The sequence below is a fragment of the Mustela nigripes genome, chromosome 3, assembly GCF_022355385.1.
Source record: "Mustela nigripes isolate SB6536 chromosome 3, MUSNIG.SB6536, whole genome shotgun sequence".
Lineage (NCBI taxonomy): Eukaryota > Metazoa > Chordata > Mammalia > Carnivora > Mustelidae > Mustela > Mustela nigripes.
The window spans coordinates 12,931,553-12,955,552 of NC_081559.1; the positions used below are offsets into that span (position 1 = coordinate 12,931,553).

Consider the following 24,000-nt stretch of genomic DNA (forward strand, 5'->3'; position numbering starts at 1 on the left):
TCCTGAGATCCAGCTGCAAGACTCAAGTGGTTTGTGGATGTCCCCAGAGATCCAACATGGGCACAGCCCTACCGAGGACGCCCCACTTGGCACTGCCCCAACCCCGTGCTTCGTCTGTGTTCTCCACACGGCTGGAGGCCAGGAGGCTGTCAGGTGCCCTGGAGATTGCTCACTTTTCGGAACTAGACAGGTCAGTGTTCAAATCCTGGCTCTGCCCCCAACCATAGTTATCTGTGTACCTCAGTTTCCTCATCAGAAAAGGATGAGGAAAATATAACTCTTCCTCAAAGGACTTTTGTGAGGAATGCCAAGGTAACACGAGAAAATGTCTAGCACAGTCATGAAAACAAACAAACATGCTTATTTTAGTCTGTTCTTCTTCTGTTCTCCACTAGACCAAAGTCAGGAATCCGGCAGGGTTCCCAGCCAGCAGGGACCAGGATAAGACTGTAGCTTCTCAAGTTGTACAGGACAGCCCAAGCCACCCCGCCCCCCTGTCATTGTTCTCTCTTAAATGTACCCCAGCTTCCTTTTCTCCTCTCTGCACTCCTGCGCCTGGCAGAGCCCGGGGCCACCTTCATCCTTCTCTGTGGCTTTGGCCATACCTTCCCAGCTGGCCTCTCTGCCTTTATTCTAGGTCCCCTAACATTCATCAGCCTCTCCATCTGGAGGACAATTACATTTTTATTATTTTTTCCTCACTATTAAGGAACCGCATGATTTTTATTTAAGGGGAGAAAAAAGAAAATAGATAAAACCAGAAAGTACTTATAAAAAGCATCAATAATATCCCATCCGCTAATGTTTGTTTCTAGAAGGTAAATCTTATCTGGTGCTGGGCCTATGTCAGACCTGCAAAGGCTCCCAGACACCGGAAGGATGAGGCCCAAACTCCTGGGCAGCCACAGAGATCCTTCTGGGTTTAGTTCCCACCTCTTTCTCCAGCAGGGTCCTGGCCCTGCCCCCGTCTAGTGCCCTGGTGCACCTCCTCCCGCATCTGTGGGCTCCCAAGTGTGGCAGCAGGATTCTGACATGTGGGCATGAGCCTGGACCAGTTGTCTGTCTGGGTTCCTGGGAACACTCTCCTTGCCCTACACAAGGCAGTAGGGAGTGGTAATTAGACGCTCTCTCTTGGGTCTGGCTGAGATGAGTTCCAGTCCTTTTCCAGTCCTCTATACAATAATGTTCCAGTTCCAGTCCTATATGCAATAATGACAGCCCCTCCTCAGAGGATCGTTGCAAAGACTGATGAGGTAGGTACGCGTAAAAGGCCTATGCCTGCATACAGCAGGCACTCCATAAATGTTAGTCCCACTGCCCTCTGGGTGTTTTTACTCACAGTAGGTAATGCAGTGCTCTCCTCTTGTTTTCCTAAATGGTCTGTCACTCTGCAAGAGAAAGGCGTGCTCAAAAATCATCCAGGAACAAGGAAAAGTTCAAAGCTTAGAAGCTACATCCTGACCCCACCCATCTGTAAAAAGTGACAGGGCCAGAATGATCTCTGAGGCCCCTTTCAGCTCTCAAAATGTTCCACTCAGGGGACTAGGGAATGTTCAACGGTCCAGGGATCGGTATACACACTGATCAAAACGCAGGTAGTAAAAAATGGGGAGTTAACTAGTGATGCCTACTAGAACCACTCCTGGGATAGGAGCCAGGAGGCTCCGCTGAGACTCCAAAGGGCCCCCATGGCGTGTAATCTCAGAGGCACACGTTAAGGACACTTACATTGTCTGCCCAAGGGCCTTTCTTGTTTGCCCCAGAAATGAATGATATGGGACCTGAAACAGTCAGGGAAGAGAATTCAGCATAAGCAAATGGCTACTATTCTGAGATCCGGTGTTAATCCTTGTCATAATGGCTGTTGTATTCAGGGGCAGGAACATGAGCTAACAGGCGCCCCGCATCGAGCTGTAAGGGAGCTCACCGGGAGGCTGAAAGACTGGAACAAGTGTAACGAGCTTCTGATGTGCTCGCGAGAACAGTGAGAGCCAGGGCCTCTCCCCTCTGCCTCAACACACACGTACACACACACCACACACCACACACACCCACCTACACACACCTTCAGGCAACCGCTGTGAAGAGAGACAACGGAAGCCTGCTCTAGGAGTTCCGTCTCCCTCCACAATCAACGCAAACACTGTATCTCTAAGGGCTGTGGACTGGTTACCATGATGTGTGACTGTTTCCAAGTGTGCCGGGTGTGGGTATGCGGTTGGGAGGATTTTTCCTGGTGGAGGCAGTTCCTCCGGGTTTAATAAAGTCTGGTTTGGATCCCACATCTCCCACCCTGGAAAGGGGCCTCCAGAGAGGCCCTGGTGACTCTCTTGAGAAAAACAGCCCAAGGATTTGTCTACTCTAGACATGACCACCAAACTTTTATTTTAGTTGGCAAAAACATGACTCCTTGTAAAAAATGGGCATGAGTGCACAATATACATTAATAATATAACAGGGCTCACAGGCAATTTAAAAGATTTAAAACTACTGGGGCAACTGGGTGGCTCAGTTTGTTAAGTGTCTGACTCTTGGGTTTCATCTCAGGGTTGTGAGATCAAAGCCCCGAGTTGGGCTCCACACTCAGTGGGGAGTCTGCTTGGGATTCTCAATCTCTGTCTGCCTTTTCTATCACCCCCCCCGCCATGCTCTCTCTCTCTCTTTCTCTAAATTTTTGGGACGCGGGGGTGACTCAGTCGGTTAAGCATCAGCCTTCAGCTCAGTTCATGATCTCAGGGTCCTGAGGCCCTGTCGGGCTCCCTGCTCAGTGAGGAGCCTGCTTCTCCCTCTTCCCCTCACTCCTGCTTGTGAGCTCCTGCTCTTTCAAATAAATAAATAAAATCATTTTTAAAATACTTAAAACCACTTAAAATACAGCTCAACTCCTCTATCAACCATATACTCCCATCCATAAACCAGAACCCTTTACAAAGCTATTTGGTTTGCTTACTCTGAATTTAGGAAAGCCTTGGGGTGATGGTGGTGGGGTGGGCTGGGAAATCATTGAGTAGCCTGGGTCTCTTTAAAAAGCTGAGCATGGATTGAGTTTATGTCTTTTTGTTGTTGTTGTTCTTGGTAGATCTCCTTGAGCACAGAGGCCTTCCACAGCCTTGCACTCAATTCAGAGCTGCTCTAAGGGTCAGAGTATGGCTTATGGGCACTTATTTTGTTGGGATTGTGTTTCACATCTCTGAAAAGTAAAAAGAGTGGTCGATCCAGAATGCCTCTCTTTGACTCTTGTTTTTCCTTGTCAACCTACTCAGGTGACTCCAAATACACTAACCAAATCCTGAAATTATACTGATGCCAAAGAGCCTCACATTTTCTCATATGATGAATTCAAGGAGTGGTTAATGTATGCAAACCACAGTGCTCCTTTCCAAGAGAAATGGAATGAGATGTGATAGTTTATATTTAAGAAGAGAAAAAAGGGTGGGGGGCACATAAATACTGAAAACAGAAGAAGAAAAAGTTAAGTGCTATGAAGAATTACAGATAAAGCCATTTGCCAACTGTGTCTCCCAGTCGTTCAGAGCAATCAGCCTACTGCCATTTTTCAAGGTCCTGATATATTAAAAAAAAAAAAAAAAAGAAGAATTGCTGAAGCAAGGTGAGGACAATTATGTTGTAGTTCATATGTGAGAATTAAAACTTTTGAAATACAGGGGCACCTGGGTGGCTCAGTGGGTTAAAGCCTCTGCCTTCAGCCCAGGTCATGGTCTCAGGGTCCTGGGATCGAGCCCCGCATCAGGCTCTCTACACAGTGGGGAGCCTGCTTCCCCTTCTCTCTCTGCCTGCCTCTCTGCCTACTTGTGATCTCTCTCTATCAAATAAATAGCATCTTTTAAAAAAAACTTTTGAAATACAAAAATAACATTGTATGTTTGCAAGGAAATTATAGAATTAGCAAAAAATGTAATTCACAGAGATGTGTGTCTGAGGCTGGAGGTCCAAGTTAAAGGTTGACGGGTGAACAGATTCTTCATGTCCCCATTTGTAGGTCATGTCAGTGTCTACCTGAGCCCCTTCCTGTGAAAACTCCTGCTCCCAGCTGCTCCATTGCCCAGCCTCACTCACTGCTGACTCAGTAGGGCTTGGAGACTGGCTGATGTGAAGCTCAGTGAGTAGAGTGTCACTGGAAAGTTATAAATACAGTAAATCGGTCTTTGAATTTTAAAAGTACCCACAAATTGTCCCTCACCATATTGCAAAGCAGGACTAGGACAGTGTTAGCTGGGGCTAACTGGTGGGCAGACTGGAGCTGTGGGTATGAGTTAGGTTGTTCCCAGCAAGAGGTATGGGGAGACTGAGGCCTTGAGCTTGCCTATGAATTGGGGTCAGATAAGACCTACAGGGGTGATCAAGCCAGGAGTCCTAGCGCACAGAAGGCAGGATCTAGGAACCAGCTCACCTACACGACCATTCAGTTGATCCCTTGTTATGAATGGATCCCACTCCAGTCGGACTTGGTCACCTCCACCATTGAAACAATCCTCTTCACTGTCACCAAGGACCTTCAGGCCATTCAACCCAACAGTATTTCTTAGCCTTCATCTCAATTACTTATCAGCAGTATTTGACACAGATAATTAGACCCTCCTTCTTAGAACATGTTTGTCATTTTGCTTCTAGGACACCAGGTAGATGATCCTTCATCTACCTCACTGGCCACTCTTTGTCAGTCTTCTTTTGGGGTCTTTCTGACTTCTCAACCCCAGAGTGCTCCCAGTTTCTGTTCTCCTGCTCTTCTTACTTCTGGCTCCACTCCCTGCCGGGGAGATCTCATCAAGGCCGGGGCTCTAGGTCTCCTGTGTATGTCGGTGACTGTCAAATGGGTATCTGCAGCCCAGACCTCTCTCCCAGACCCATATATCCAACTGCTTACTTGACATTGCCACTTGGATAGTGTGAGGCATCTAGAACTTTCTACGCTCAAACGCCTATAAATATGCACCTCCTGCAGTCTTCCCCAATTGCAGAAAATGGTAATTCCATCCTTCCTGTTGCTCAGCTCCCAAGTTTTGAAGTCATCATTGACTCTTCCTTTTGCTTTTCTCTCGTACTTAACACCTTTCCCATTAGCAGGTTCTACCAGTTTCTATCTTCAGAATGTATTTCAAGGCAACTACTTCTCTCCACCTGTGTTGTTTCCACCAGGTCCAAGCACCATCTTCTCTTGTTTCTGTGCCTACAATTACATCTTATCGGGCCTCCCTGATTCTACCCTTGGTCACTGTAGTCCATTCTCAACACAGTAGCCAGAGCAGTCCTTTGAAAATGCAAGTTGGATCAGGTCACTCTTCTCAGAATCATCTGATGCCTTTCTGTCTATAATGGGCTGGACTGGGTCCTCTGAAATGTCATATGTGGCAGTACTAATCCCTGGTACCTTCTAGGGCCTTTAAAGGGAGATTAAGTCAAATGAGGCCACTGGGGTGGGCACGAATCCAACCTTACTGGTGTCCTTGTAAGAGAGTCAGGACACACACAGAGACACAAGGGACAGGCAGCCGCAAAGAAAAGACCATATGAAGAGGCAGCAAGGTGGCTATTTACAAGCCAAGGAGAGAGTCTGGAGAGGAAACCAACCCTGTGGGCACTTGGTCTTTGACTTCCAGCCTCTAGAACTGTGAGAAAATAAACTTCTGTTGTGTAAGTCACACAGTCTATGGGTTTTATGTTGTTGTTGTTTGTTTGTTTGTTTTGATATGGCAGGCCTAGCAGCTAATACATTGTCCCTTTCAAAGTAAAAGCCAAAGTCCTTACACAGTCCAGCAAACTTTACTCTACGAGTTTCTTTTCTTTTTTTTTTTTTTTTAAGATTTTATTTATTTATTTGACAAGAGATCAAAAGTAGGCAGACAGGCCGGCAGAGAGAGCGGGCTGAGGTAGCAGGCTCCCTGCTGAGCAGAGAGCCTGATGAAGGGCTCGATCCTAGGACCCTGGGATCATGACCTGAGCTGAAGGCAGAGGCTTAACCCACTGAGCCACCCAGGCGCCCCATACTGCACGAGCTTCTTATTGCTGCTCCAAAAGTTACTACAAGCTCAGTGGCTTGAAACAAAGCCAATTCATTACCTCACAGCTCTAGGTGTCAAAGTCTGAAATGGGTCTCACTGGGCTAAAAAAATTCCAGGTGTTGACAAGGTTATATTCCTCCCAGAGACTCCGCAGGAAAATTTGTTTCCTTGCCCTTCCCAGCTCCTAGACGCTTCCCATGTTCCTAGCGGCCTTCTTTCTCCATCAGAGCCAACGATTGCCTCACATCTCCTCTTTCACGCAGAAGGAGCTTGGTGATGACTTTGGGCCCACCCGGATAATCCGGGATGATCTGTCCATCTCAGAGTCAGTGATTAGCAAACCTCATTCCATATGCAACCTTACTTTCCCCTTGGTGAGTAACAGAGCATAATCACAGTTTCCAGGGTTTAAGATGTGGGCATCTTTGGGGGGTCATTATTCTGCCAACGACATTCGTCATCTCTGCTACTTCTCTCCCCTCATCTCCCACCGCTGTCTCCTTACACCCTCCACGCCTGCCACACATACACCCTCCGTGCCTGCCACCCAGGCCTCTTTGCTTTTCTGGAAAAGACCAAATGGGCCAAACGGGTCCCCACTCCGGGCCTTCGTACTTGCTGTTCCCTCTGCCAGGAGTGCTAGTCCCAGTCCTGCTGTCCCTTTTATACAGGAGTGCCCTGAGCTCCCGATAGAAAATCACAAGCCCACCCTCTCCATCCCCTTCTCCCTTGTCTGTGTTCTTTTCTCCGTGGCACTGGGACGCACTGGCTGTTTTCACTTGTTTCTATCTACTCTCCCCGCTAGAATGTAAGCTCCAGGAGCAGAGTCTCTGCTATATGCGTGGCTGTTTCCTTGCAACTGAAACAATGCCCAGCAAATAATAGGGGCTCAACAAATATTTTCCAAATAAATAAATATATTGAATAACAAGATTCGTGCCAAGGCCTAAAACTAAGTCATACTTCCAAGTTTATAAATGATGGATAACAATTTGATTTTTGAGTGAAAACAGATCTACAAGCTACAGAAAAACTTAGACATAGAAAAATAATCAGTAAAAGAATGAGTCACCTCCATAAATACCAGGGAGGCTCCCCAGGCTCTTTGTCTATGACAAGCATTGCATATTGTTCATTGTAGGGCAGGAAATAGCGGCTCTCAGGGCCACCCTAACCGAGAGCTCATTTGTTGTGACTTTGAAAGCTGTGGGTGCAGAGGGCCACACAATTTGCATGTAGATCGGAGTTATGGGGGAAATTCTAGTGGATTCTAGCAATTCCTGCCCCCAGGGACATAAAAATACTCACTTCGGGCCAACAAAAGGTTTTGTTGTTGGCTGAACATAACTTTGTTTTTTTGCAGCTGGAGGAAGAGGAGCTAGCCTGCAAGTGAAAAAGAAGTGATGGAAGAGAGAAAATTAGAAATGCAGAAACCTGTGTCAGCACTCTCAGATGAGGCCGGTGGCTGCCACGATGACTCAAAATCAGAATATGTGCTCCGACTGCTGAAATCTTGAAAGTCAGGGAATCTCTAGTGGAAGGAGGTTTAGTTGAGGTTCACTTCCCAGGGGACCCTGGGTCGGCAGCACAGCTTGTCCCTCATGGGGATTATAGGGCCCTTTGGTTAGAAGCCACCCTTTCCCTGCTGCACTCACTCTGAGATTTCCTCATTTCAAATGACCCTGAGCGGTCCTGAGATCGAGCCCTGCATCAGGCTCCCTGCTCAGAGGGAAGTCTGTTGCTTCCTCTCCCTCTGTGTGCTCTCTCTCTCTCTCAAATAAATAAAATCTTAAAAAATAAAATAAAATAAAATAACACTGAGCCTAAGCAGGACTGGCAGGAGCCACGTGCTGCCGACAGGTGGGCTGGGAGCGCTGTGTGAATGTAGGCTTTCTGGCCTTCTTGGGATTTTGTTGCCTACTTGACTGGACATATTGAAAGAGAAAGAAGCCTGCAAATGGAAACCTAGTCCCTGGGTTCGATTTCATCCTTATATTCCTTACTTGGGTTTCCCTATGGAGGTCTTGGTTGGTGGCCGAGGGGTCTTGATTAGCTTCCGTGGTCCCAGGTTCCAGGGGTCCCAGCAGGTACAGTAGATGAGAGGGTTGGGGTACATGGCAGGAGCTCAGAGGGACTATTGGCTGCTAGATCAGGAGGCTCTTGCTGAAGTGGGAAAGTAACAGCAGAGTTACACCATTAAGAGTCAAAGCAGCAACACCTAGAAACCAATTAGAAAGGACCTAGCAAAGGCCCAAAGCACAGAAGGTAGGATGGTAGATTCTGGAACCTGTTGATCTGGTGCAAGGTCTTGACTACAGAGTAACATCCCACCCTTTGGCACCTCGGAGACTTGACCTGAAAGCAATTTAAAATTTGCCACCCTTGAGTGCTTACTGAGAGCCAGGTACACAATAAATGATCGATTATTGTTATCCCGATTTTACAGAAGAGAAACCTGAGGCTCAGAATGATCACAAGCGTAGCAAGTTGCAGGGCTGGGAATGAGTACGAGTCGACCAGAATCCCAAGCCCGTACTCTGTCTGGCTACATTAGTTCTCACTGAAATGAGAAGTTCCTACAGTAGGTCTTGCACTGAATTTCCTGGAAAATTAACTCTGTTACTCAAATTACAGTGCAAGTAAATGTCTCAGTTTCTCATTCCTGTTCACCTGCCCTATTATAAATCAAAACTCTTCCTTCTTGGCTCCGTGAAAACAAAAGCAAAATCCCTATTATATGCATAGAAGACGACTCACAGATAAACAGGGAGGCTTGACTCATTTGTTTATTTTCTTGGTTTTCCAGAACACCACTAAAATGATAGTATAGGATTGTGATAATAGAAAAAAATATATATTGGTCTCTCTCTGCTCCCTGTTCCCAACACAGGGGTCTTGAAACACTTGTGAATCCCAAGTGATAAGAGCACTAGAAGCATCGTTCTAATGAGGCAGTTGTGTGTGGGCTCCAGGATGCAGGCTGGTCACCAGAAAAACAAGACATGATTAAAAAATTAAGAGTTTTCAGCCTCAGTCCCTGTTCCCATGCAGCAAGGGGGGGAGAGGGGCTGGAAATGGAGTTCGTAACTGATCATACCATGAGGAAACCTCCGTGAAACTCCCAGCGGCATGGGGTGCGGTGAGCTTCCGGGTTGGCAAACACGTCCACACCGGGAGGGTGACTCACCCAGACTCCGTGATGATGGAAACTCCTGCACTTGGGACCCTCCCAGCCCCCACTGCTTGTTTGATTCATGTGTTGTCCATCTGCGTCCAAGAGCTGATCCTTTAATAAACCAGTAAATCCAAGTAACCGTTTTCCTGAGTTCTGTGAGCTGTTGCAGCAAATTATTTGAAACTAAGGATGGGGTCATGGGAACCTCTGGTTTGTAGCTGATGGTCCAAAGCCCAGGAGGCAGCAATAGCACAGTCTGGGATCGGCATCTCTGGCAGCCGGGGCAGGGCGAGGGGCTCGGTCTCGGTGGACTGAGTCCTTACCTGTCGGATCTAGAGCTACCTCCAACTGGAGAGCGTCAGAATCGAGGGAAACTATAGGACTCCCAGCTGGTGTTGCTTGGTGGGGGAAAACCCACAGACATCCGGTGTCATAAGTGCCGTGAGTGTGGTAGCCGTGTGAGAGCAAAGGGGACAGGTAAGAGGAAGGACTGGCTTTCTTCCGAATTCAAGGACGAAAAGAGCTTTCATTCAACTAGAACAGGGAGAGTGGGAGAGGAAACAGAACTGTACAAGGGTTGTCCATGCAAGTTTGATACAGTCACTCCCTCACACATTCCTTGGCACACCATTGGAAGCTGAAGCCTACAGGCCTGCAATGTGGGCGCAAACCAGAAGGGGCTAATTCCCACACTGAAGGCCCCCAAAAGACTCAGGGCTTGGAACTGGTGGATTGTTGGATACTACGGACAGGCCTCTGGCAGATCTGTTGGAGCACGTAGTAGGCCAGGGGTTGGGCCCTCCCCGCAAACATGTCCAAGCACCCATCCCTGGAACCTGTGAATAGTCACCTTACATGCAAAAAGAAGACGTACAGCTGTGATTTAGCTGAGGATCTTGAGAAGGGAGATGACACCAGATTATCTGTGTGGGCCCAAGGTCATCACAAACCTCCTCATAAGAGGAAGAGTCAGAGTCAGAGAAGAAAATGTGATGATGGAAGAGAAGGTAGAGTGATCAAGGAAGGGCCACAAGCCAAGGAATGTGGGCACCTCTGGAAGCTGGATAAGGCAAGGAAATGATTCTCCGCTGAAGCCTCCAGAAGGAACCAAGTCCCGTCAACACCTTGATTTTAGCACAGGGAGATCCATTTCAGACATCTGACCTCAGAACTATAGGAGAATAAATTGGTGTTGTTTTAAGCCACTAAATTTGTGGTCATTTTTTACAGAGCAGTTGTAAGAGGAAACAGAGCCACTGGGGTGAAATTAATAATAGAAACATAGAAGAAACCCAAGAAAATAAAAATTGCCTAATGATCCCAAGTTACAAAATACTATGGAAGAAGATCAACGTGGTTATAGTAAGGTCCTCACTCATATATGTTAATGCAAACACTTAACAGTGATTTTTTTTTAAAGATTTTTATTTATTTGACAGACAGAGATCACAAGTAGGCAGAGAGGCAGGCAGAGAGAGAGAGAGAGAGAGAGGAGGAAGCAGGTTCCTCGCTGAGCAGAGATCCCGATGAGGGGCTCGATTCCAGGACCCTGGGATCATGACCTGAGCCGAAAGCAGAGGCTTTAACCCACTGAGCCACCCAGGCGCCCCACTTAACAGTGATTTAACCAAAAAGTGAATTGGGACTACATTGGAAGAGTTGGGGAGGGCGACGGGGGGCGGCCACTTTAGAGCCGAATCCTCATCTACCACAGCAGGAAGTCAGTAGACAATGGCTAAAACTGAAGAATTAAATGGAGTGGAGGCAAATTATTTAGAAGTGTGAAGTTAAATTCAGAAAGAAATAGCTTCAAGGGTTGAAACTAGTTGCCCCTAAGCAGCGTGCCGAGGAGTGGAACCGAGAAGTGAGGGGTGGGGTGGGGGGAGGGGGCAGAAACTCTAACTTTTCATTAATAAACTTGAAACACAATTTACTTTTTCAATGATATCAGTGGATTAGTCGATAGAAAATAAAAACTACTGCCAAAAAATGTTAGGAGCACCAACAGACCCACAGAAGGATTACGACAGCAGATTTAACTCAGGTGTCAAAGGCTGGTTTCCCATAGGACACTGGAATAAATTTACAAATCAACTGAAAAATGAAGCTAACCTTTTTGTGTAATGTGACCAATGCCTGAGAAACCATTACATGGTTTAATGACTTTCAGAGCAAAAGGCAACCATAACATTGAGTCCATTTTAAAGATGAGGAAACAAACTCAAAAGGGGTGACTCCTGGGCTGCCTGTAAATGTTCCTTTAAGAGCAAAAATACTGGGTGGCTCAGATGGTTAGGCATCTGCCTTCCGGTCAGGTCATGATCCCCAGGTCCTGGGATCAAGTCCCACATCAGGCTCCCAGCCCAGCGGGGAGTCTGCTTCTCCCTCTCCCTTTTCTTCTCCCCCTGCTTGTGCTCTCACTGTCTCTGTCTCTTTCAAATGAATGAATAAAATCTTAAAAAAATATAACAGCAAAAATACTTACACGCTCTCGTCATCAGGACAATGCTAGCTGCTGTGGGATACTGTATGCCTGCACCCTGCCCTTGGGGAACTTGTCGTCCCAAAGGCAGCCATCAGAAATGGAGCTGAGGGGGCTGTGGAACCAGCGTAGGAGAGCAGCCTTGGGAGAAAGGCAAGATGTGCAGGTGGAGGTAGGCCTGCAGGATGGGCTGGCTCAGGGTGCTGTGCAGCCAAGAGACTGGGTAAACAGCACGAGCCTTAAGACTGGTGACAGGGCCCCTCACATCTAACTGTGTTCTGTTGTGCTTGGGGGCCACTCAGAAGATCTCAGGGAGACCGGGCCAGGGAGGCAGCTGGGGTGGACAACCCAGGCCAAGACGGTGATGCCACGGGGGCTAGAACTCAGATGAGCCTGGAAATATAGCCATGGCAATAAGGGAGCTCTGCTGCTGCTTCAGACCTGGTGTCTGCTTCCTGCAAGGACAGGAACCAGTCCTGAACTTGGGCAGCTTGACAGGAGTCCCTGGTGTAGACAGTGAGAGGCCAAGGAGGCCGGCGCTCAGCGCTGCCTTCTTTACTCCATTTCTTGCCTGACCACCCGCACTGTGCGGTTCCTGAAGGGCGGGACTCCACCAAGTCATTCTCTGGGTCTCCACGGAGACTGGCACAGTGACTTGTCCACAACGGGTCCTGGATAAATATTTGTTCCCTGACTGATAAACTGAGTGGCTCTCACCATGGGGACTGACTCAGCAAGGAGGAAGGAGCTCCACCGAGGGGCTGCAAAAATGTCATCATTGTCATGACGTTATAGATAATATGAAAAATTAGAGTTCAAAAAGCCAAAATGACTGGTAAATGATTGTCCCGTCACTTAGTGGGAGTTTTACATAGATTTTAATGGATTATTTGACAGCCTGTGGGAACATGAAGAAATGGTTAAGAACAAAGATATAAAATGGTATATAGGCAATGGACACAATTGTGTAAAAGTATGGACCGAGATGCATAAAAGTTAGAAAAGAATATGGTAAAAATGAAAATTGAGCATGAATATTAGGATTATGGGTTTTTTTCTTCCTCTACAACATTCTTTATTAAGATTTTCCTTGGGTTCTGGAGTCAGGTGGGCCTGATTTTGCATAAGAGCTGATCTACTTAATAGCTACGGGACGTCAAGACATTTATTTTTATTTTTCTGGGTCTCAGTTTCTTCATCTGCAAAATAGGGACATGGAAGTTTCCTCCTCACTGGGCGGCCATGCACATGAGATGAGACCCTGTCAGAAAAGCTCTCAGCACACTGCCTTGTACACGTTAGGTTCTCAAAAACTGGTAACTGAGGTTAGGAATATTACAAACCCTAGTGATATTTTTGTATACAGAAGCTTTTATTTCTAATATCTGGAGAGAATAGGTTTATGTGAGTTTGTGTGTGCATGCGTGTGTGTTAAATTGAAATAGGCTCACTGTAAAGCAAAGCACAATACAGGGAAGTCTAAGGAAGTAAAAATGATCCGAAATACTAACATGATGACCACTGGAAATATTTTGGTTAATAACTTCTAGAATTCTCTCTAGTCTAAAAGAGATTTATAGAGTTTTCCGTAAGTTGGAAGAAACTACACATATATTCTACATAGAGTTTTTATCAACCAGTGTTATGAGCTTCTTTTAATGTTGGTAACTATAGATGTATCATCATTTTTTAAACTTGTTTACTGTGGATAATTTTTTAAAATGTATAAAAGTAGAGAAAAACAGTATAATGCGCTCACCTGTCATCTATCTTCAGCAATGAGCAACGGTGGCTCACCTCACTCCTCTGTGCCCAGCCCACTCCTTTAATGCTAGATTGGTTTCAAAAACATTTTAAAACAAATTTAAAGCAAATCCATAATTTAAATTATACTTAAGGCAAATCTACAAAACAAGTCTAAGATTTGTTTCTTTATCATAACTGTATAAATTTCTATCCTACAACCATCTGCATTGTATTTTTAGCCAGTTGTGTACTGAGGAACATTTGGTTGTTTCCTTTTTTTTTTTTCCTGTTGTAAACAATTCCTTGGTGTATATTCTTTTGCTTTTAAAAAGTGAAGGCCTCTCCTTCTGAACACTGATGGGGATAAATACTCAAAATATTTAGCAACTAGTAAGACACGGCTGTTGAACCACCAGAATAGACGGGGGCCATAGCTGGATTGGGGCCCTGCAGGACCCCACTCCCAGCTTTGTGCCAGTTTGTGCTGGGCATTACACCCTTAGTTGCTTAATCATAGCAGTCTGGGGGTCCCAGGGGAGGAGCTGGGGCAACCAAGGTAGCAGGGAGGTCATTTGAGGGCTTTGGACAATGTATACAGTTGATCCTTGAACGATACCAGCTTGAACTACACAGTTCCACTCATATACTGATTTTCTCATAAAGTATATTGGAAAATTTTTTGGAAATTTGCAACAATATGGGAAAACTTACAGAGGAACCATGTAGCCCAGGAATACTGAAAAAATTAAGAACATTAGATATTAACACAAGACTATACTATATAATACATATAATATAAAAATATGCATTCTCTCTTTCTAAAATTAATAAATAAGTCTCAAAAAAAAAAAAATAGGAGCACCTGGGTGGCACAGTCGGTTAAGTGTCTGACTCTTGGTTTCAGCTCAGGTCATGATCTCACGGTTGTGATCTCAGGGTGGTGAGATCATGGTCTATGTCCAGCACTGCATTCAGCATCGAGTCTGCTTTAAGATTCTCTCTTCCTCTCCCTCTGCCCTCCCTCCCAACCCCCTACACACACACACTCTCTCTCTCTCAAATAAATAAATAAATATCTTAAAAATAATATGTGTTAATTGACTGTATGTTATGGGTAAGTCTTCTGATCAGCAGTAGGCCAGTAGGTCAACAGTAGTAGTTATATTTTTGAGGAATCAAAAGTTAAATAGGATTTTTGACTGCGCGGGGATCAATGCCCCAACCCCTGCCATTGTTCAAGGTTATTATTCCAGGGTCAACTGTATATACAACCTGTATGGCAATATTTCAATATTTCAATGACTATATACCAGCTAAACAGCAGCCCTTTACTTCCAGTATTCTCCCACGAGGGAACCACCATTAACGGGCTTTTACTGAGGGTATGTTTCCAGATATGTTCTACGAATATATATGTTCATATACGTACATATATACATGTGAATGTATATATATATGTGTGTGTGTATATATATAATTCTTAAAATTTTTTTACATAAATGAGAGTACATTTATACACTATGCCATGTCTTGCTCTTTTTACATAACAGGATATCTGGTAAATTATTTCCACATCAGCATAGATAAATCTGCTGCATTCAGTGGCTTGAGGTTACGTTGTATGGCTTTAAGAAAATAGAGGTGTACGTGTGTGTGTGTGTGTGTGTGTGTGTGTGTGTCTTTGCACACACACCCATTTGTGATTTAAGATTCTTTCTCCCTACTCTTTTCCTTTCCTCTGTTTCTCCCCGATGATTTTACCTGAGGCTCAGTGGACTGAATGTGTCAGGTGGCGACACTGTAGTTACCAGTGAGCCAGCCGAGCCTTCAGAAAGGTCACAGGTTCGTACTAATAACCACACGAAAAAGTTACATAAAACATCTTTTCCAAAGAGCTTACCTTGCACTGCTCAAAGATTTGTTTCTCTCATGTGGTTCTTCTCCACATCAAGAGTCTTAAAAGACATCATAATTTTATAGAGAAAATGTTTTTCATTTTCTCATCAACATAAGATCAGTATTTCTTTTAGATCAAATCCAGAGATTCCAGAACTTGAGATGTTAGTGGTCATTCCAAATGACCGAAATGACACAGCAGAAAATCCACGGTATGTGTGGGGCGGAGAGAAAGACTTCCAGTGAATCCTGTCAAAGGCTTTTACAAAGGCTGAACAGACATGAGGACAAATGTCCTGTCTAAGGATGGTCCAGTTTGAGTCTTTCAATATTGCAACGAAAGTCAAACTGGAGGAAAAAGCCAAACTTCCATTCAGACTCTCTTGACTCGGGCCTTGATTTGTGAGGTTTGTCCCTGGGAGGTGGCAGGCAAAGGTTTGTTTCTTTCATTGCTATGGAAACAGAATGGCAGCACCTCATTGGCTCAGGCCCTCACTCTCCAACAGAGAAGTCTGGAGAAGCAGCTGGTTCATAAATTCTCCAAGACATAAGACAAAATATGCTTTCGATATACTTTAGAGGAAATAGAATTAAACAGCCCGACTTGTGGTTGTAGATGCCAGGTGGGATCTTTGGAGGATTTTAAGTTCTTTTGTCACTTGCTTACAGAAACCTAAAACTCTGAAGTAGGCCATTTCCTCTTTGAACTTCAGGCCTTGAAATTTGTAAAAGTGCAAATCCTCTAGGGCAGGAGTCTTTCTCAGTCACGAAGGAGTTTGACCCTTAAAGGAGTTTTCCCTTAAAGGAAAACTTAAAAGTTTTAAAGTTTAAAGTTTTTTTTTTTTAAAGTTTTCCTTTAAGTTTTGCTTTTTTCTCATTATAGAAAAAAAAAAATGCTTGTGAAAACCAGAGGCTTTCATTTTTATTCCATTGCAACTCACTATAGGAAACATATTTTACATTTTATAATAAAAAGTTGCATGAAATAATACCTTTATTACATACTACTCTCATCTATTTTTTCCTTCTATTTAAAATGAAAGCTCATTATAAATCCACTTGTTGATTCTATGATGTGCTGATGGATCACAAGCCACAGTTTACAAAACAATGCTGTAAATTCAGCCATTCATTTGACTTCACATTTATTATCTACTGTGTACCAGGCACAGGTGGGGGGATATGCATCAGTTCTCGTGCTCCAAAGAGCTTAGAGACTCTCAAAGAGCTTAGAGATTCAGTAAAAGCACAATGAAGCTTACATTATGAGCCTTACCAGATGCTGGGGGGATGGACAACAGGGACTTCTTATGATTCAGAGAGAAAGGATTTGACTAGTTTTGAATAGTAGAGAGATCACATTGACTGCAGTGTAGAGAAGCAACCAGAGAGGCCAAGTCAGGAGGCAGGGAAACCTGTTAGGAGTCTATGGTCAAAAGAGACACAGCAGTAGCCTTGGCTGACGGAGCAGCAGTAGGGATGGAGAGGACAGGACATAATAAGATTTGGCGATGGATCAGATGTCACAATGAGGGAAAAGGAAGAAGTAATGTCAATTCATGGGTTTCTAGCTCAAGCAATTGAGTAGATGGCGGTGCCATTTTATTGAGATGATAAGGTCTGGAGGATAGACAGGCTCAAAGGAGCAGATTAACTTCAAGCTTGGACATGTTGAGTTTGAGGTTCCAGAGAGAGACCCAAGTGGTGATATCTATTACAGAGTTTGTTCCATGATTTGGGGTTCAAAGGAAGAGTCTGGGCCAGAAACGCCTTAGGAGTCTTCAGGATAGATAATATTTCAAGGCCAAGGAATGGATGAGCTCACACAGGGAAAAGTGTAAGAAAACAATATGGTCTAGAACAGTGCCCTGAGGAATGCCACCAATATTTATGGCAGTATTCCTTAAAGGGTGGACCATGTCATAGCTCAAATATGTACAACCATCACTTGAATGAAAATGGCTTGGATAAAAAAAAGTTCATTAGTTTTATGAAATATGGAGTCTGGAAGTAGGGGTACCAGATTTATGCAGACTCAGGAATGCCATTGGAAAATTGAGTTTTTCCATCTTTCTCTTGTGCCCATCTCAGGGCATCAGCTGAGGGGAGCCTCATAGTTACACTCTGGCTGCCCCAACTCCCAAGCACCATGGGCGGACTAGATGAAGACCAACTTCAAAAACTAAAAGGGAGGGGCGCCTGGGTGGCTCAGTGGGTTAAGCCACTGCCTTGGGCTCAGGTCATGATCTCAGGGTCCTGGGATTGAGTCCCGAATCGGGCTCTCTGCTCGGCGGGGAGCCTGCTTTCCCCTCTCTCTCTCTACCTGCCTCTCCATCTACTTGTGATCTCTCTCTGTCAAATAAATAAATAAAATCTTAAAAAAAAACCCAAAAACTAAAAGGGAGGCAAAATTCACAAAGAGAACAGTGAATAGATCTGATTAATTTGGTTAAATCCATCTCTGTCCAGAGACTGGATATAATTTCGAGTCTGTTTGTGTGAAGTTTTGTATTTAAATCCTTTCTCATTTCTAAAAAGGAGGATTTGGGTCTTGTGGGGGGAGTGGCTAACAGCAAAGCTACAAAGGAAGCAGGCACAGAGGAGGTCACTTGACTTGGCAAAGGCTTAGCACTAATTACCACTACTTTAGGATTTTTGTTTCCTCCTTTCCTCTATTTAGACGTGAGTACAACTTTGTCAGATCCGAAACAGCAAGGGGGAAAGAAAGAAAGGGTTTTAGGGGTTAAGTGTCAACTGCTCTTCTCTTCGAATTTAGGGAAACATTGGCATTGTGCAAAAGGCTTATTCCAAAGACCCAGGAAGGGGACTGATGCTACTAACATGATGACTCTCCCCAAAGCAATGTGCCTAAGTATTTGGAATGGAGCTGGAGGCCAGAATACCATCAGTACAGGGGAGTAGAGGCTGAATAAATAAATGAGAGAAACTGGGGCTTAACAATCCAATTCTATCATCAAAATTAGCTTGCACATTGCATCGAGAAATGGGTACCACCTTGTGGAATGTTGTCGCCCCCAGCAAGTGACAAGTGTGATCAGCCAGTTTGAGTATTTAGAAACTCTCCATTTGTGTAAACCTTCCGTGTCTTTCTGAGTTACTCCCAGTATGGAAAAGACAATGTACTTTCAGGGAGCTTATCGTTATCTCCAAGTTGCTCGGTTTCCTTTGATTGCTTCGCGTCTTTGAAGATCTCCCTTTAGGGTGCTCTGCCAAGTCCCACTGGCTGATTCAGCTGTTCCCGATGGCCCTTAACCAGGGAGCCACAGGGGTCCTACATGTGCCTGCAGTGTCACTCTCACTCCTAGAGAGAGGGGCTGCTGCCCTGAGCCCCGGGCTTTAAAGGATTCTGCCTATCAGCAGGATACACAAAAACTGAAGTTTATTAACAAACATATGGGCACTTGATCTGGAGCTCAGCACTGGAACAGCAGGACCCATAACCCTACATATCTTTTGTTCTCAGCAGTAGCGTCATTTAGGATCCCTGGGAATGCTTCTCCACACTTCTCACCCTTTATCTTCAAAACAAAAGTTGTCTGTGTCAAAATGTTAGGAAGGTATTTGTCTTTCTCTGCCTGCCTTGTTTCGCTTAGCACAGTACCCTCTAGGTGTATTCATGTTGTCAGATGGCAAGATTTCATTCTTTTTTTAAATCACTGAGTGCATTTTCATCGCACATACACCATGTCTTCTTTTTCCTTTCATCTGTGGAGGGACACTTGGGCCGCTTCCGCATCTTGGCTATTGTAAATAACACTGCAGGAAACACAGGGGCACGTCTATCTTTTCAAATCAGTGTTTCCATTTTCTTTGGGTAAATACCCAGTAGTAGAATTCCTGCAATATGGCATTTCTATTTTCAATTGGTTGAGGAAGCTCTATATTGTTTTCCACGGCAGCTGCACCCATTTACGTTCCCACACACAAGACATGAGGGTTCCTTTTACTCCCCATCCTTGCCAACGCTTATTTCTTGTCTTTTTGATAACAGTCGTTCTGGCAAGTCTAAGTGAAATTCTGTCGTAATTTTGATTAGCATTTCCCTAATGATTAGCAATGCTGAGAATCTTTTCAGAGAAAGACAAATACTATGATGTCACTTGTATGTGGAATCCAAAACAATGAAACTTACAGAAACAGAGACTCATAAATATAGAGAACAAGCTGGTGATTGCCAGAGGGGTGGAGATGGGGGATGGGCAAAATCGAGGAGGGGGATCAAGAGGTACACACTTCCAGTACTAAAAGAATCAAGTCACGGGGAGATAAAGTATAGCATAGGAAATACAGCCAATAATATTGTGATAACACTGTATGGGGACAGATGGTGAGCACCGCATAATGTAGAATTGTCAAATCTCTATGTTGTAGACCTGAAACTAACATAACATTGTGTGTTAATTATAGTTCAAGAATACAATTTTTTTCTTGGGGCACCTGGGGGGCTCAGTAGGTGAAGCGTCTGCCTTCTGCTCAGGTCATGATCCCAGGGTCCTGGATTCAAGACCTGCAACAGGCTCCTTGCTCCGTGGGGGGTTGCTTCTTCCTCTGTTTGCTCGGCCTGCCACTCCCCCTGCTTGTGATCTCTCTCTGTCAAATAAATAAATAAAATCTATTAAAAAAATTTTTTTAAAAAAAGAATATAATTTTTTTTCTTAAATTCTAGGAAGTTTTCTGGGTTGTGCTGGAGGAGCAGAGCCAACCCGGTGCTGGGGGTGGGGACTGGATCTCACCACCCTGAGATCATGACCCGAGTGGAAATCTGGAAAACATGAGTCACACACTTAATCTACTGAGCCACCCAGACGCCCCCTGATGTTGTAATTTGTAATTCCACAGGTACTTACATATTGGAGTGGTACTTGCAAAACTTGCATTTTGTGGCTGAAGAATATTTTGCATATGAATTCTGATTACCTTAAAATTTATATGTATGCATGTATAGGTCTAGATGGAACATGAGTGAAGCATGGCGCTAATTCTTCACATTATTGTATGGAACTGTGGGTCTAGAGGGTTCCTTGAAAGATGGTGAAACAGCGTTTTAAGTGGTGGTAGATTACACAAAATTAAAATATTTTGTAAAATTTTCTGGCCCTTTTTTGTAATGTTTAAATGTGAGGTGAAAATCTTGCTTTTAAGTAACTTAGTGATTTTGCTTGAAGGCAAGAAAAATAAATGTTATGGAACACTTTTTCAATTATTTGAGTTTATGTATTTTTCTCTAGTATCTCACATCTTTGGCGTGTGTTCCTCCCACATTTTCTTTCTTTTTTTTTTTTTTAAGATTTTATTCATTTATCAGAGAGAGAGAGGGGGAGAGAGCGAGCACAGGCAGAGGCAGAGGGAGAAGCAGGCTCCCCGCCGAGCAAGGAGCCCGATGTGGGACTCGATCCCAGGACGCTGGGATCATGACCTGAGCCGAAGGCAGCTGCCCAACCAACTGGGCCACCCAGGCGTCCCCCTCCCACATTTTCTTAAAGAATAAAACTTTTTTCTTAAAAATTTTTCTTTTTTCTTTTTTCTTAAAGAATAAAACTCTTCATGCCTGCCAGCCAGCAGCTGTGTTTTTTCATCTTTGCCAAACGTGCACAGCAACATTTGTTCGTTTGAAAATTCTATGGATTTTTCAAATTCCATAAAATTTGAAAATTAAATGGACTATTTAGGTCCTTATTTTATAAAAACTAACAAAAAACAAAACTTGGTACTAGCATAAGTCAAACTTAATATAGTAAAAACAGAGACGCAAGTCAGCAGAATGCCCTCAAATATTGCCTTTATCAGGTTTTGGGACTTAAACACATCTACTGCTGCTCATCATTTGTGAAAGAAAACACAATTAAAGATGCTGGGGATATCACTAAATCACTAAATTCTGTATACAAATCAAGACTAATTCACTTGAAAAACAAGTCCAACTTTAACATATGGGGCCTAATTATTTACACAAGTTCAACAAGAATAGTGATTGACCATATAGATCCTTTAAAATTTGCTTTGCTGGAACTTTCCATAAGGAGCACGTAGGCTGAACTTTTAATAGACTCTTGATGCCAGAAGCCGAACAAAATATTTGCCATCAGACATACTTGCAATAGGTGAATCACGAGAGACAATGGACTCTGAAAAACAATCTGAGGGGTCTGAAGTGGCCGGGGGGTGGGAGGTTGGGGTACCAGGTGGTGGGTATTATAGAGGGAACGATTGCATGGAGCACTGGGTGTGGTGAAAAAATAATGAATACTGTTTTTCTGAAAATAAATAAATTGAAAAAAATTAAAAAAAAATACCTATAGATTTGGCCAAATTCCTTTTGAGTTTCCCCCCAAAATCCTGAGGTTCCAGCACCTCCCAGCAAATGATATTCTTTACTCACCCGGTAAGGCTGCTGGGAACTCTGAACTCTATGTATGTCTCTCTCAAATATGACATTCCAGTCAAAATCTTGGTACTATAACCAAAGTTTCCAATGATGTCTTGTTACAAGAAGAATGGATTATGCAAATTAAAGAATTTATGCAAATTCTAATTGCCACTGAACAAAGAATACTCACTGAGAGTTTCTGAATTTCAGAGGGTTCAGGTACCCATTTGCTTCAATCTTAATTCATTCTGACCACACGTAAGATTCTTTTCTAGAGCTTTCCCTTTACAGACTTACGACTTTCTTTTGTATTCAGATTTTATCCTAAGTCTTTTCTCTCACAGAAGTAGTCTCATTTTGGGACAAAATTACCTTCTTTTTCCCTCAACAAAAATGTATTCTCATTCCCTACACCTTCTTACATATCTCTTACTTTCCTAGTTGCTTTCCTTATCATTTCCATAATGATATGTAATATAATTACATATAGCAAAATTCTAACTCTTAGAACCTTAGTCTCCAGTGAAAACTAAGTAGTAGCAAATTGTGAACTATTATACCAAAATTCTTTAGATTGGCAAATTTATGAATACATTTCATAATTTTTAGGCACATGCAGTTTTCAAAGTACAATCTTTCTTTCTTTTTTTTTTTTTTAAGATTTTATTTATTTATTTGACAGACAGAGATCACAAGCAGGCAGAGAGAGAGGGGGAAGCAGGCTCCCTGGCAAGCAGAGAGCCCGATGCAGGGCTCGATCCCAGGACGCTGGGACCATGACCTGAGCCGAAGGCAGATGCTTTAACCCACTGAGCCACCCAGGCGCCCCCAAAGTACAATCTTTCAACAAGGCACATAGCATGTTTTCCAACAGACCCAAGTATTCTTAGTTTCTCTGCAGTAAAAAGTCAAAAGCAAACAGACCTATGTCATTAACCAACGCTTTAGGAGTCTATCTTATTTGGAAATGACTTAGATATCTGATGAATTCAATCCAACTTATCATTTAACTTAGCAAAAACCTCAAAGTTTTAGGTTTGACAGCTATCTGCAGGGTCAGATGGCCATAAAACCTAGCAAGACACATTCTACAATTTTTGCAGAGGTCAGGATTTGGAGACAATGCCACGAAAGCTTGCACATATGGGACTTTCGACCCTTTGGAAGAATTCCGATAAAAGAGGTCAAGGTAGGAAGATAATATTATAAGAAAGGGTTCCATTGAGAGAACTTACCTCTTGACCTGGGAGTTTGTACTGAGGCCAGGAAACATTACATAAAAAAGATGAGCCCTTTTTTTCGGGCCTATTTCTATTTTCTATAGAAATGGAACTAAGGTGAGTCCAAGGAATGACCCAAGGGTGAGTCCAAAGGAATAGAGGGAATGTCCCATAGAGGAAAGACCAGCTGCTGATTCCCAAAGGGGCATCCCACCAAAGGGAATGGAGCTCTGACTTGTTGCAATTTCGGTCAGTGTGTCCCACGGACCTGAAAAAGGGCTGGACCTTACATGGGGTGACTGTCTCTACTGGGGCATCCTACCAAGGAGAGGGCTGCCGCAAATGGCCATAGTAATCCCTGCTGGGGCTTCCTCTGCAGCAGGAAAAGCTGGACACTGGGTGGCCAGACCAGATTGGAAATAGGAGCAGAAAGGATGCACCTCTAGGATGCACAGGAATGCGGTTTGCCTACAGATCAAGATGGCTGCTGGATCCATGCGAACAAAGGAAAGGGTGGGGGGAGTTCCAAAAGAAGCACAATGCGAAGGGAGACCTCAGAGACAGAGGGGGAGATGAAGGGGAAGGGGTCCTTTGCTCTTACAGGCACCAGCAGTCCAACCTGCTCACCTTCACACCTGTAGACCACACCAGGGAGTCGCCCTTGCCCGAGATCTTCAGATCTCCCGTACTAGGGTTAGGGTTAGGGCGCCAAAAGGCTGAGAAGAGAAAGAGGAGGGGGGGAAGGGTCCCTTTGAAGGGCAAGAGGAAACAAATCACTCACCCTTTTCAGGCTGTCCGGTGGGTTCCTCCTGGGGTTTTGGACCCTCAGTTTCCCCAGGGGTACTAGAGTCAGTCCACTGAGGGAAAGTCCCAAGATATTTCCGGAGAATCTGGGAAGAGTCCAGACCAGCAGAGGTTCCCATATGGGACACCAAATGTGGGGCGCTCCAGTTGGGGAGGGGCCAGCCGAGTGGGTGATAAAAGAACTCACCCAAGGCAGCACAAAAGAGACCGAAGTTTACTGAACACGCCACAGGCGAGCGGCAGGCAGGACAGCAAAGGGGAGACCGGTC

General features: G+C 44.3%; 1 protein-coding gene across 1 annotated transcript in view; it reads right to left on the reverse strand.

Moving 5' to 3' along the window:
• Positions 1-13,510, reverse strand: part of FLACC1 (flagellum associated containing coiled-coil domains 1) — a 30,132-nt gene extending 16,622 nt beyond the window's left edge. The window contains exons 1-4 of the mRNA XM_059393203.1: positions 13,437-13,510; positions 8,024-8,183; positions 7,329-7,403; positions 1,340-1,388 (exon numbers count right to left, since the gene is read on the reverse strand). Coding sequence (XP_059249186.1) covers positions 1,340-1,388; positions 7,329-7,403; positions 8,024-8,136 — 237 coding nt within the window. The 5' untranslated portion in view covers positions 8,137-8,183; positions 13,437-13,510. The remainder of the gene's footprint in view (positions 1-1,339; positions 1,389-7,328; positions 7,404-8,023; positions 8,184-13,436) is intronic.
• Between the last annotated feature and the right edge of the window lie 10,490 nt (positions 13,511-24,000).